At 33.3% G+C, this 13863-nt stretch overlaps 1 protein-coding gene across 2 annotated transcripts in view; it reads right to left on the bottom strand.

Moving 5' to 3' along the window:
• Window positions 1–5425: 5425 nt before the first annotated feature.
• Ppp1r3a (protein phosphatase 1 regulatory subunit 3A) overlaps window positions 5426–13863 on the bottom strand; it is a 35539-nt gene continuing 27101 nt past the window's right edge. For both annotated transcript variants that reach the window (XM_078030961.1, XM_005332303.5), the window contains 3 exons: window positions 10836–10894; window positions 10613–10737; window positions 5426–8711 (listed from right to left, as the gene is read on the bottom strand). In XM_078030961.1, the coding sequence (XP_077887087.1) occupies window positions 6351–8711; window positions 10613–10737; window positions 10836–10894 (2545 nt within the window). In that variant the 3' untranslated portion in view covers window positions 5426–6350. The remainder of the gene's footprint in view (window positions 8712–10612; window positions 10738–10835; window positions 10895–13863) is intronic.

The raw sequence follows: 13863 nt of genomic DNA, 5'->3' as shown, positions 1-13863 counted from the left end.
ACTATAAAAAAAGAAATAAAGTGTTGTGAGGAGTTGAACAATTGAAAATAAAGCCAATGACTGTTTCACTGCACTGTTACTATTATTATCATTTTCATTCGTCATCATTATTAATATTAAAGATTGAGCTTCACCTGCACAGATCAGTGAAGGCATATATGTAGTTGCCATACTCAAAGATTCAAACTACAGCCTCATGACACCTTGCTTATTCATGTAATAACAAAATAACTATTGCACTTTAATTAAACAATAATTGAGGGATGGCAACAGGACCAGGTAGCTTAAATAATTCACTTGGGAATTGGTTTAAATTATAATCTAAAGACTTGATCCAATATAGTAAAGATTATAAAGAAAATGAGAAAATGTATATTTCATCTTACTTCCCACTTTCCTTTCCAAATTTCAAAGAGTAGAAATGCATTTATAATATTTCCACTTTTTCCTGAAGGCAGAAAACAATCTTTTCTTGAATCTTGGTTCCCTTCTGTAGGTAGGACTCAGAATAATTTCACTTGGAAAGAGAAAAAAATTATATGCCTCATGAAAAAAGACAATTGGATCTCCCAGAGATGGATTTATTAATTGGGAATTCACCTAATACGTAAAAACAAAAGAGGTCTTAAGATTGTATAAAAATAATTTAATGGTTTGATGTTTTCATAAATGTTCCTTGCTAAAAAAAGTTTTATAAACTCTAACATAAAAGCCTCCTACATAAAATTACTAAAAGTAGATTATGGGTTATTTAAGTGTTTACTGAGAATTTGTAGCATTTTATAATGACACTTAAGTACTATCTCTCTGCTGTTTGATATTATGGTTTATAGAGTGTGTCTTTAGGAAATTTTAAATTGTTTCCATTCAGAATCAAGTCAACCAACACATGAAGTTAATGAATTCTACAATATAGCAGACATATATCTGGCTTTTGTTTAAGTCTTAAGAGACTAATTGTTGGTGATCTTAAATTGTGATAAGACATGCTTCTACATTCACAGGCTATGTGCTGCTTTCCTTTAGACTCAGCCTTTAAAAGAGGCAGGTTTTTGTCTTATTTTATTTCTCTATCTGAAAGGGAAAGAATCCTTATCAAGGAAAGAATAAATCACCACATATTACATATATCACTACACACAGTATTCATAGGTTACTACATGACTGTAATTTATTGGAAATGATAATATTGTGTTTGTATTTTCTCACACGTTAATCAGGCAAACTCTTTCTTTTTAAAAAAACCCACTGTTTTTTTTCCCCCTTGGTCTATTTGCTTACCCTAAATGTTGACATGCAGAACAGGTGTGAAATTGAGAGATCAGCCATTTGCAAAGGGCATGGGAGCATTTGAGAAGATTGAATTTCTTACACTTTATACCTTGTGATGTTTGTTGGTTTTTAAGCTACTGAGCTACTTCATCTGAAAACATGCCTTGCTCTTTTCATTTTCACCTTAGCCACTGAATTAAGATATGCATTATTTTTATTTCAATAGATAACAGGTATATTATTTTCAAAAAAAAAAAAAACAGAGTGATGGGAATGTTTCTTGTACTAGGAAGAATTCATAAATATGGAAAGTCAATTTAATTATTAAGAGAAATAAAAAGGATTGTTTCCTTCCTACATCCCAAATCCAGTGCACCTCTGTCTTACTTCTTCACATTCTCTTTGCCTTTTCAGCCTTGTCTTCAGAAGTTTCCTAAGCATCCCAGCTTTGATTTGGTTAAATTCACTCATTTTTTTCTTTTTTTTTTTTAAAGAGAGTGTGTGTGTGTGGAGAGAGAGAGAGAGAGAGAGAGAGAGAGAGAGAGAGAGAGAGAGAGAGAGAGAACTTTAATATTTATTCTTTAATCATCGGCAGACACAACATCTTTGTTTTGTATATGGTGCTGAGGATCCAACCCGGGCTGCACACATGCCAGGCGAGCGTGCTACCGCTTGAGCCACATCCCCAGCCCAAATTCACTCATTTTTAAATGAGATCTCAGAGTACCCTGTTTACATTGCAGCAACAGGAAAGAAGGGAGTTATCACTATAATTCAAGAATAAAAGAAAGGAGGTATGACTACACTTCAGTTCTATCCACAAGTATTCACTGAAGATTAATACAAATTTCTCCTCACAGAGTGGTCAGAAGAAAGAGAACTGTATTCTTGTCTGGAATAAGCAGATGGTTCAGTCAGGATGATGAGGTCTCAGGGCATGCAAGAAGAGGGTTAATGTCATAAGCCATATGGAAATACAGCCCAAAAACTGAAATAGGAAGATACTTAAAAAGAATGGACACTTGAACTGTATATAGAAAAGTGTGAAAAAAAATGATAGGAAGAGTAAAATAGAGACAACTGAAGGTGTCCTCTAGGCAAAGAGGTACATATTTAATGTCACAAAGAAACAGATATGTATAGCATATTTTGTGAAACAATGTACTTTGCCGGACTAATAGAGTATTTGAGGCAAGAGACAGTGGGAAATAAGGTTGGATGGTTTGGGTTTAATGATGAAGAAAGATTTACCAATTTCAGACAGAGCTAGTAATTTAATCAGGCACTGTAATTTACTGCAAAATCAGATTTTGAAGGTATTACCCAAATAATGATATATCTGTAATTCACTATTGACTTACCCCACTGCCACCTTATCTTCTTGAATACAAAGAATGGGATATAACAGGAAAAGACTTGGGGGATTTTTTATTAAATTTCAAACAAAGTATTGCTTTATCTTTGAAAAATGAATATAATATTCATGAATTTAACAAATAGAGAAATGATACAAAGTAAAAATCCTGTACTTTTTAAAGAGTTGTTTGTTTAATAAGGTTTTAGCACACTACAATTAAAGACATTTCTTACAAAACATGCACAAATCCAGGTTGAAAAACCTTATGAAAATTTAATTTGCAGTTTAAAGTGGTTTGGATAAAGTGATAGAAACATTGGATTAATCACCAAATATATTTTTAAGAAGGAAAAGAAAATCATAGTGACAAAAATTTTTATTGCAATTTTTCCCCAAAACATTAAAAAAATAAAATGAGCTTAATCAAATAAATAAAAGGAATAGTTTCAGCTGTTCTCTTCAGGTAGGTGCACAACTGTGGAAGTGTCTAGAAAACATGAGCTGTCATAGTTCTTTTATACCTTGTTGCAGAATCAAAGTCTATCCTATTGCTCAGTTTCATAGGAACTGGTTAAGATGGGATTCAACAAATAAAAGATCCTTATTTCATGCTTCAGTTTACATATTCACTCAATGAAAATTTGAAAGCAAAGTCAGATATTATAGCAAATCGGTAAAAGGTACTGCTTATATCTTTACTAGTTTTGTTATTTCATTTTCATAATTTTGTTTGCTTTCTAAGTTTATCAATATGCAAAAGGGTACCTAATAGAAAAGGCCACATAATATGGCTTGGAAAATATTATGAACAAAATACTATGAATGCTATTTGGGAGGAAAATAAGACATTTATATTTTCCCCAAATTTGGTCTGGATACTTTTAAGTTTACATTGTAAACCAGAAACAAAAATGTTCTGTTTCTTTTGTAAAACAGTGATAAATATATAGATACACATATTCCTTGAAATAATTCACTATGAAATTACTGGATCTCATCAGGAAGGCAAGGCTAGGTTTAACCCAATGTTCTTTAATATCTTAGAGTAAATGTCATTTTGTTGATTCATTTTCTCTTAGTTGAGACATACATTGTGGTATTGTGGCTTATACAAATGTGCTTCTTTTTAAATAAGTGTTTGTTTGCTTGACATATCAATTAATTTTTAGAATTTTGTTTCTAAAAGTCTGAAGCCCATCAGGATGAAAGGTCACAGTTTCTTATTCAATACATAAAGGAGACATATAAGGTACCTCTGGGCTGACTCTTCTGCCACACCCTCATTTGGCTTTTTATCATTACTTTATGAGACATTGTGCCAGCAGCTATGCTTAAAAGATGATGACCCTTCCCATGATGATTCACAGCCAAATATTTATTAGCCAGGGTCTGCCAGTTATTCCTGAGACCCACCTTTCTTGTTTAACACAGTGCAATGACTAAAATAGCTTGCAAAATTCTACCTCTCCATCTAGCAATCAATAGTTTCCCAAGTTCTTATGACTGTATTTCAAGTTCTTTGTTAGTAATGTTTGGAAAGTCAGTTCAATCATCAATTATTTCTCTATGGCATGCAAAGAATTACACAACTATTTTTAATCCTTTGAAACTTCTTATTGTTTGATAACAAACATATGAGAAGATTTGGTAAGTAATGTTATGAAAAGTCAAATAAGAGAGATAAAAGAGGTTATGTTATTCTTTGAAGGGAATAATTTCAACTCAGGCACCTGTGTTCATAAAGTAATGTAGTATTCTTTGCATTAATGAGATGCCATATTGACTAAAACTCTTTAAAAAGTAGAATTCAAACACCAAGCCAGTAAGAACTGGAAAAATGCTAAACTTAACTCCATTGTAATTTGGACCTGTCAACATAATATCAGGACAGCAGTTTGGGAGATAATTTCCAGGTACATTTATAGTATTCCCCTTGTACTAAGTGAAAATATGCTTTATCAAACAATCAAATATTTGCCCTAAGTTCTACTTCAGGATGTTTATATTTGCTCAACTTAAAGTCAAGCATTTATTTTCAATGGGACTTGAGAGTCGCATGCATCAGGAGATTGGGAAATAGTTGTATACCTAATAAAAATTAAGAAAATAATTTACTACCAGCTAAAAGTCAGTTTTAAGTGTTTGATTCTTGTCTTCTCAAAAATACACATATGATAGTGGGCTGATATATGCAGATTATACTCACTGAATTTACCATTACAGGTGAATAGACTATCTCTTTTCCTCTGAAGATCAACATTATGTGCTGTATCAAACATGTTCCTATGAAAAAGGAATCATCTCCATAGGCTCCTTTGTGTGACTTGCTTTCATCCCTGCAGCCAAGTTAAAAGGATCATACTATATAATTAAAACTAGGAGTAGTTATGGATAATACTTAAGGAAAAGCTCCACGATAGAACAGAATACAGGGTTTCGTAGATTATAGTCCTTCAACAAATAGTTGTTGAAATAGATTGTATATAAATCCTTGCATTATCCCTAACTAAAATGACTAGTTCTCCTATTTATTTCTTTTGCCTAGGTAACTACAACAGACAAAGTCACTGCTATACTTGACTTTCATTTCTTCTTCAGTAGATTTCCACACTTAACTATTTACCTACTTAAAATTTTGAATTATCTTCTTAAAACCACCTAATCACATCATGAATATTACCAGAGACTGTTCTCTAAATGCACCTTGGGGAATAATTCATTGCCTTACCATGAGAAAAGATAAAAGATTAAAAAAAAATGTTTGAAGGCAAAAGTAGTAACACATAGAATACATAGTTCATTTGGATATCTTTTTTATTATTATCATTTAATGCCTTATGTTTTATAGGTACAAAGTCATTCTGAAACAATGCTTGTGGAACTTTTAATTTAAATTTTCCACTCTGAATAATAGTTGACATTGAAATTGTTCAACTATGTTACAGTTTCTCTTTATAAGAGAAAAACATCACTTAAAGACAGGCCATCCACAAAATTTTTCAGAATTGAGAAATAATTTTCCAATTGTTTCAGTCTTGGTCAAATTTGGCTTATGAACACCCTGACTTCATAGGCATAAAAAGGTATAAGGTGTGCGTATGAAGTCTAAATCACGTGAATATAATGTGTGTGCTTTTTCAATTTAAGTTTACATATTTCAATATGCATGGTTTTTTTCTTATAATTATGAAATGAAATTTAAAATATTTGATCTATCAGTATGTACTGATAAATGATACAGCAGTAAATGCAAATTTCGTGGTCAAGTTTAAAGGACCAAAAGAAAAAAAATCTTCTTTCATTGTTCATGTTTTATCTATTTTTAAAAGCCATAGGGGGAAAAGTGCTCTCAGGGAAAAAAAAAAAAAAATGAAGCTTTACTGCAAAAGAAATGAATGCAAGAAATAGCACTTTAAGTAGTGAAGAGACGTGAAGCATTGCGACTTCATAGCCTGCTAAGGAGCAACAGCTGTACCTAATTTCAACTTGACGTGCTTCAGATCTCATATTCATATAGGTATTTAATGATCCAAACATAATGGTCCTATATAGAATAATTACTGATATGAAGGAGCAAACTTCATACGCATTCCTTTTTAAATGATCCTTCAAGAGAAAAACTGCACTGGCTCTTTGAACAATGAATAGTCTCTTTCACCAATCCAAATGTTTGGGGCTAAATAGCTTATCTTTTAAGAGAGAATAATAATAAGTGCCAAGGTTACTTCTTTTTGACAGACTCTTTTTGTCTCCCCTCTTCCCAGTACAGCCAGTACAATGATAAAAGGTAGAATGCCAAGCCTATCATTAAGTCATACTGATAGATGGTTACAAGAAATATCAGAAACAAAAGGAAATAAGATATTTTAGAGCTGGTGTATTTTGAGAGTAGAGACTCATTGCTTTGAGCTTGACTTTCCTGGACAGAGAGACTAGCAGAAGCAGAGCTATCAGATTCTTTGATACTAGAAGAGCATCGCGACTGTCCAGAGTTTATTAATCCTTCATTTTCATGCCTTTCCTCTTCTGTGTTCTCCAGAGGCTCACTGATTAAAATCATTGGCCCCAGAGACTTTCCCATCCTGCATTCTCCTGGTTGAAAATTCTGGCCTATACATCTTTCTTTTCTACCATCTGATATCATTATTTCTGAACTTTTGGAAAATTCTTTGGGTTTAGGCACAGCGTGATCCTGGGTTTCATCGGTTGGATTACAATTATATTCTGATTTGGTAGGAACAGAATGGGGAGTCATGGTCGCCGTTATACTCTCTACAGCAATTGCCTGTTCACAAGATGGCACTGACACTTTAGTCTGGTGGCTGGAAACATTCTGAGAAGCTCTGCTAGTGTCTGAGTTAAAAGCAGAATAAACCAGAGCATCTAAATTTGTTTTATTTACCTGTCCAAGATCTCTATTTTCTGGGATTTTTTTTTTGTCTGTTGACAACATTCCGAACTGTAAATTCAGTTTTGACATTGCTTTTTGATTGCCTGTAATGGCCTGTGAAGATTCTTCAACTGATGTGATATTTCCAGTGCCACATTTCTCCCTGTCGTGTGCCTTCCCGGGATTGTACATAGATGTGGTTTCCTCCTTCTCCATTTCATCTACGTGTACGTTACAAATATCTAAACGTGACTCCTTTTCAAAGTCGTTGTCATCGATTACACCTGCTGTATCTCGTTGACAAAGGGTATAATGTGAATCATCATCTCTCCCTTCATGTGGATCAAACGCTGTTTCTTTTACCTCGATGGGCCTGTCACTTCGTGCTGTCTCTTGAGGTAGCTTAGCAATTATTGCTTTCTCTCTAGCAGACATGCTTTCTGGAGTACTTTCTGATGTTGTCTTAATTATATAAGCTGTTCCTGCTTCTGCTTTCTCAGTAATACCATGATCAGCTAGAGAAGACAGTTCGTAACGCTCTGTTTCTTGGCAGGTAAACAATTCTTCCCTAGGAGTAGCTTTCAAACTCCTAATGTTATCTCTTTTTCTGCACATGTCTTCACAATCTGCTTGTTCTTTGATCTGCTCAGCTATATTTATCTCACTCTTTCTTGCTTTTTCCTGACTTTCCAGAACATTCCAATATTGTTTAGGCTGTTTATTCTTATTCTGATCTTCAGGATTAATCCAACCTGATTTTTCTTCTTCAATTTGGAAAAGATAATCTTCCCTTAAACCATTTCCATTTCTTGGTGAGCAAGCTTGACTGGCTATCCCTTCTAAAGGAGTGCCTTCATCTCTTGCTGGACTTGTGAATACAACGTCTTCACAATTTGGATTTTTCCTTGATGAGGGAAAAGTGTCTGCTGTGATTGTCTGGGCCAGAACTGTAGTATCTTTGCCTAGCACAGGAACTAGGTCTCTGTTCCTAGCTTCCAACCCTTCTACACTTATTTCAGAGTGGCCCATCTTTCCTTCTTGGTCATGTAAGATTGACTGAAATTTTTTGCTTTGTTTTTCATGAGCACCTAAGTGTATTCTTCGTTTCTTCTCATCCATACTGTTGCTATAACTTTCTTTGGAAGATACGTTTTCTGTTGATTCTTCCAGATATGTGGATGTATCTGAATGGAAATCTCTTCTTGAACATTCCCAATCTGTTATTTCAATTTTCTTAACTCCTCCTTCATGATTCTTGTTAAGGTTTTCTGACAATAGTCGATCTGAGGAGGGACAGAATATTTGTACTCTACCACTCACTTGGGCTGGATTGGCATTATCATCTAGAACTTCTTTGCTGCCAGTATGTAATTGCACTAATTCATCACTACTGGTTTCTCCCAGTGATGACTTGATTTTTCCCAAATCTGAAGCAATTTCCTCTGAAGCTGGATGACTATCCTCATTTCCAAAGGAATATTTTTTATTGTGGTAAAAATCTCCCTTTAAGGAACTTTCTGCTGATGAACTTGGAGACAAAGGCCTTTTGAACAAGTCAGTGCATATTTCACCATGAATTTGCTTCTTCTCTAACCCCTCAGCTTTATTTGGGAAATCAACTGGATCTGTTGAAAATGTGTTCTTTTCGACTCTTGAAGTGGCATTTCCAGTTCTTAGTAAGCGTTGATTTATCTTATGGGATAAAAACAACAAAAATAATGACCATCTGACTAAATACATTTTATTAATTTGGTTAGTAATTTTTATCTGATAGATTTCCTTGATGCACCTCATTTGCAAAATTTATACCAACTCTGGAAGCCTGATGTTTTGGGGAGATCCTTGTAGGCTGTGACTTGGGAATGAGATTAGTAAGAAAAGGGAACCAAATTAATCACTCTCCTTCCCAGCCTCTGAATATCACATTGTATTATTCACTATTCTTGCTTGTCATTGCATTTTCTCCTCACTTAGGATATACACATTGATAGCTCCATGCTAATCAATTAGAGAGCAGCTTCCTGGGTGCCCCTCGCTGCATTTACACTTGCTGTAGGTGCCCCCATTACAGTTTCTCTTATTAATATGTTTTCTGCAAAGCCTCTGCAAACTATTAATAGCAAAACGTCACTCAAAGAAAAGTGAGGGAGTTAATGTCTCTGCAAATTCTGTTTTAATGACCCTCTGCCAACTGGTACTCAAATGTATTTGAGCTCTTCAGTGATGCCAACTGTCAGGATTTAACAGTGAGATGCCTGTGTTTTTTTTTTCCTCCTCATAACTGACATTTGCATGATCTCAATAATTATATGCAAATCTTACGTTTCCCCCTTCTTCTCACATAAGGCTCATGTTACTTGTCAACTGCAAGCTGTCTTGTAAGCCAATGCCTGTGGGTTCCACAGATTTGGTTGTATTTCCATCTATTATAGAGCTTCATTGTTTTATGCATTAACGTCAGCATGGAGCAAATTAGCATCTAAATTACTGCTCCCTGTTCATTTATTGGACGTACAATCTCAGTAACTTCTAAACAAACTTTTATATTTGAGTCTGCTCATTGTAATGAGGTGTATTGGTGAAGTATGTGATTTTTCAGGGTACTTTCATTATATTCTGTAGTTTGAAAAAAAATTGGTGATGTTAACTTTCAGCTGGTGAGAATTCTCAGAATGGGTGACAACTTTGTAGTTTCTTAAAGTTGGAGCAAAGTAAATTGCATACTTTAGTGATGCAGTTGCCATATCACTATAGAAAAGGTGGAATATGTGGGGGGAAAGATAAGCTCTATTTCTTTTCTGTTTCAGCACTGACACTCGAAGAGGCAAATGTCATTTTAATCTTAGATGATTATGAATCCATGTATCCCAATGATATGAGCTCCAACCAAATACAATAAGGGATAAATTGCATTATGTGACTCATTTACTTCTATTTCTTCCTTTATGATAAAAGTGCTATCTAAACCATCCCCCCCAAAAATCCCCAATAGATTGAATGCTCACCAAGTGTGAAATTTATAACAAATTTAATACAAAATTGTACAGCACTGAATTTGTTTCCTGTTTAAAAATTATGGCACAGGCTATTTTCTTCTCACTTGGTAATTTAATACTTTACAATGATATAGAACTTTGAGATTCTCACAAGGATGGAACTAAGTAAAATGTGAAATGAAATGCTGTTAAATGCAAGGATTATAGACTTGTAGAGTTGGACAGGACATTAACAATCATCTCGTCCAGCCTTCTCATTTTACAGACGAGTTTGTGCTAAGTGTACACGTGTCACAAAGATTAGAAATGCACATCAGGATAGTGCTACCTCTCCTACAATTCCTGTAAACTATTACTCAGAGCCTCTGGTACAGAGATAAGAAATGAATGTCATTAATTTACCACTGCAGAGACCAGAAGCAACATACTGAAATCAAAGTGCCTTGTTGATCAAGCTAGAGATGCAAGGAAAGAATAGACAGTGCTTTCACGTTTGCAAATTATATTAGTTGAAGCTATTGAAAAGCAGGCATTGCAGCATCTTTGAAGCATAAATGGATTCATCTTCTCTAATACCGTGGCAACCAGAACACTTACCATCAACTCTAATTCTTTTTCATTATGTTCATCATGTTCCCTGTTTACGTCTTTTACATTCTGATTACCGGTTTCCAAGTCTTCCTTGTCCTCATGAGAACAAACGATTCTTGGGATATAAGCATCTGTAAAGTTGATACAATGGCACCTTTATAAGATTGTTTCAATTGTAGGCTTTCAAAAAAGAGAAAAATTCTGTTTAAAAAATAAATAAGAATATTACCTGTAATCTTTGAATTATCAAAGTTATTCTCTTCTGATGTTACTGATGATTCTTCTTTACTGTTAAAATTAAAACAAAATGTTATACATTTGTCCTGGGACTACATCTTCTAAATATTTTTATACAGGGTGAAATTCAAATTAAGAGAAAGCCAAATAAACATTACAAAACATATTCACATTTTCTTTTATTACTTTGTATATTTTTAAATAAAATTGATCTTTACAATAATTCAATAGCAAATACTGACTTTGTAAAAATGTTTAATAATTCCCATAATGCCATATTTCCAATCAAGATTACATTGCTCACATTAAAATTTATATAACCATAGTGAAAATGCATATAAATGTAAATTATTTTATCATTCATGAATTTAATAAGCACAAGTGAGAACATTTCTCTCTTGGTTTAAATAATGAAGTCTTATGCACTGGTAGTCCAGCTGTGGTCATAAAATTACTTTCTAAGATATCAACTATTGATTTTGTATTTTATATTATCTATTTTTTCAACTGAATTGATATAACATTTACTCTCACTCCAGAAAAGAAGGAAAAAATTTAAAAAGCTAACTAAAAACTGAAAGGCAGCTAAATTTATACTCCATTAAAAGTTTTTATATGTGTATTGCCACTGGCCATTTTATAACCAAGACTTGCAGATTGCTCAAATGCAAGCAGATATTTTCTTTCCTTAAAATGATTCAGGTTACATTCCCTTTTTCTACTATACTCAGATAGAGCACAAATCTTTAGGGTTAATAAAGAACTCAAAAAACTAAGCTCCAAAAAGATAAATAAATAAATAACCCAATCAATAAATGGACCAGGACCTGAACAGACAATTCTCAGAAGAGGATATACAATCAATCAGCAAATATATGAACAAATGCTCATCATCTCTAGCAATTAGAGAAATGCAAACCAAAACTACTCTAAGATATCATCTAACTCCAGTCAGAATGGCAGCTATTATGAAGACAAACAACAATTTGTTAAGTGTTGGTAAGGATGTGTGGAAAAAGGTACATTCATACATTGATGGTGGACTACAAATTGGTGCAGCCAATATGGAAAGCAGTATGGAGATTCCTTTGAAAACTGGAAATAAAACTACCATTTGACCCAGCTGTCCCTCTTGGCCTATACCCAAAGGACTTAAAAACAGCATACTACAGGAACACATCCACATCAATGTTTATATCAGCACAATTCACAATAGCTAAACTGTGGAACCTACCTAGATGCCCTTCAGTAGATGAATGGATTTTTTAAAATGTGGCATATATACACAATAGAATATTACTCAGCAATAAAAGAGAATAAAATCATGGCATTTGCAGATAAATGGAAGGAGTTGGAGAAGATAATGCTAAGTGAAGTTAGCCAATCTCAAATTTGTATATATTTATAATGTTTAATTTTAGCTTTACTAAAAACATTTAGTATCTTTTGTGGCAATGTAAATGAAAATGATGTTTATGTAAAAATAATTTCATAAGAAAATACAGTTTTCATAATTGATACTGAATTGAACTATAAATTTATATTGCTTAATGAAGCATATAACTATGAAATGATTCATTTTTATGGAATCCAACAACAAACTGACCTACCTTTCCTTCTCCAAGTACATAATGTATATGTGTTCAAAATATTTAGAGACCATGAAGTGGCATTTAATTGTTCCTGCTTCCTCTTTATTCCCATAACAATATAGAAAATCTCATTTGTAGAGGGAAAAATCATATCTAATGAATGATTTTGCTTTTATCTAGCCAAAATACTATCATTAATATATATATACACACACACATATATATATGTTTGATTGTTTTAATATTTTCTTTTTTTTTTAGTTGTTGATAGACCTTTGTTTTATTTATTTATATGTAGCACTGAGAATTGAATCCAGTGCCTCACACATGCCAGATAGTGCACTGCCGCTGAGCCCCAACCCAAGCCCCCGGCCCCTAATTCATTCTTTAAAATAATTTTTTTTAAAGTAATGGAGTCAAAAGGAAAGGAGTCTGCCCTTTAAACCCATTTCGGGGACAAATGATTAGGGATACAACTGTATTTTATTATGGTAGTGTCTTAGAAAAACAGGCAATATATAGGGAAAAGTTTGCAATCAGAGGTAAACACAAGGAAGAAAAGTAAAAACAAATGAAATTTACATATTATATAAAATACATGTAGGCAAAAAGTAATCGAAAGTGTACAAAATTCTTAAAGGGAAAAGAATAAAATTATATTAAGATATATTAAAGTAGATCTAGAAAAATTAAGTAACATACCATATTCATAGATAGGAAAGACATATTAGGAAGATATTAGTTCTCTCCCATATTGATCTAAGAATTTAATCCTAATCACAATTTTAAAACTTTATAGCATAATTTGGAAGTATGAGTCCAAAGGGAAAAAAAGGACTAAGATAGCTGGAATATTTCTGAAAGATAGAAAAATAGGAGGAAGAACTTCCCTTAGCTGATTTCAGAGTTCCTACCAAGATTAGCTACTGAGACAGTATGTACTGGTTAAGGGGAAGACAGACTGATCAACAAAACAGAACTGAGAGCTCAGTAACATAATAAGACATTATCTAAAACCTTGGTATATGGCAAATGTAGCATGTCAAACGATAGGGAAATAAAGGATTAGTCAGTTTAGGGAGACAGGGGAAATGACTTCCCTTATGGAAAAAGATAAAACTGGCACAATGCATCTTGAAAATTTAACTCCACATGGATTAAGACCATAAATGTCAAAAATCTTAAAATTCTTAGAAATATATGTGAATATCTTAGACCTCACGGTAGGAAATATTTTCATACATAAGAAAAAAGAAAAAGTAGTCCACAAAAATCAGTTAGTGTAACTCTATGAAAATTTAAATATTGTGTCTTAAAAGACTTTATAAAAACACAAATTCCAAACTAGGAGAAGATGTTTACATTACACAAAGTCAACACAAATAAGAATTAAGAGTATACACAGAGAGAACTCCAAATCAATAAGAA

This window comes from Ictidomys tridecemlineatus, chromosome 2 (assembly GCF_052094955.1).
Source record: "Ictidomys tridecemlineatus isolate mIctTri1 chromosome 2, mIctTri1.hap1, whole genome shotgun sequence".
NCBI lineage: Eukaryota > Metazoa > Chordata > Mammalia > Rodentia > Sciuridae > Ictidomys > Ictidomys tridecemlineatus.
The sequence above is the reverse complement of the archived record's forward strand: the minus strand, read 5'-3'. Positions and strand labels throughout refer to the sequence as shown.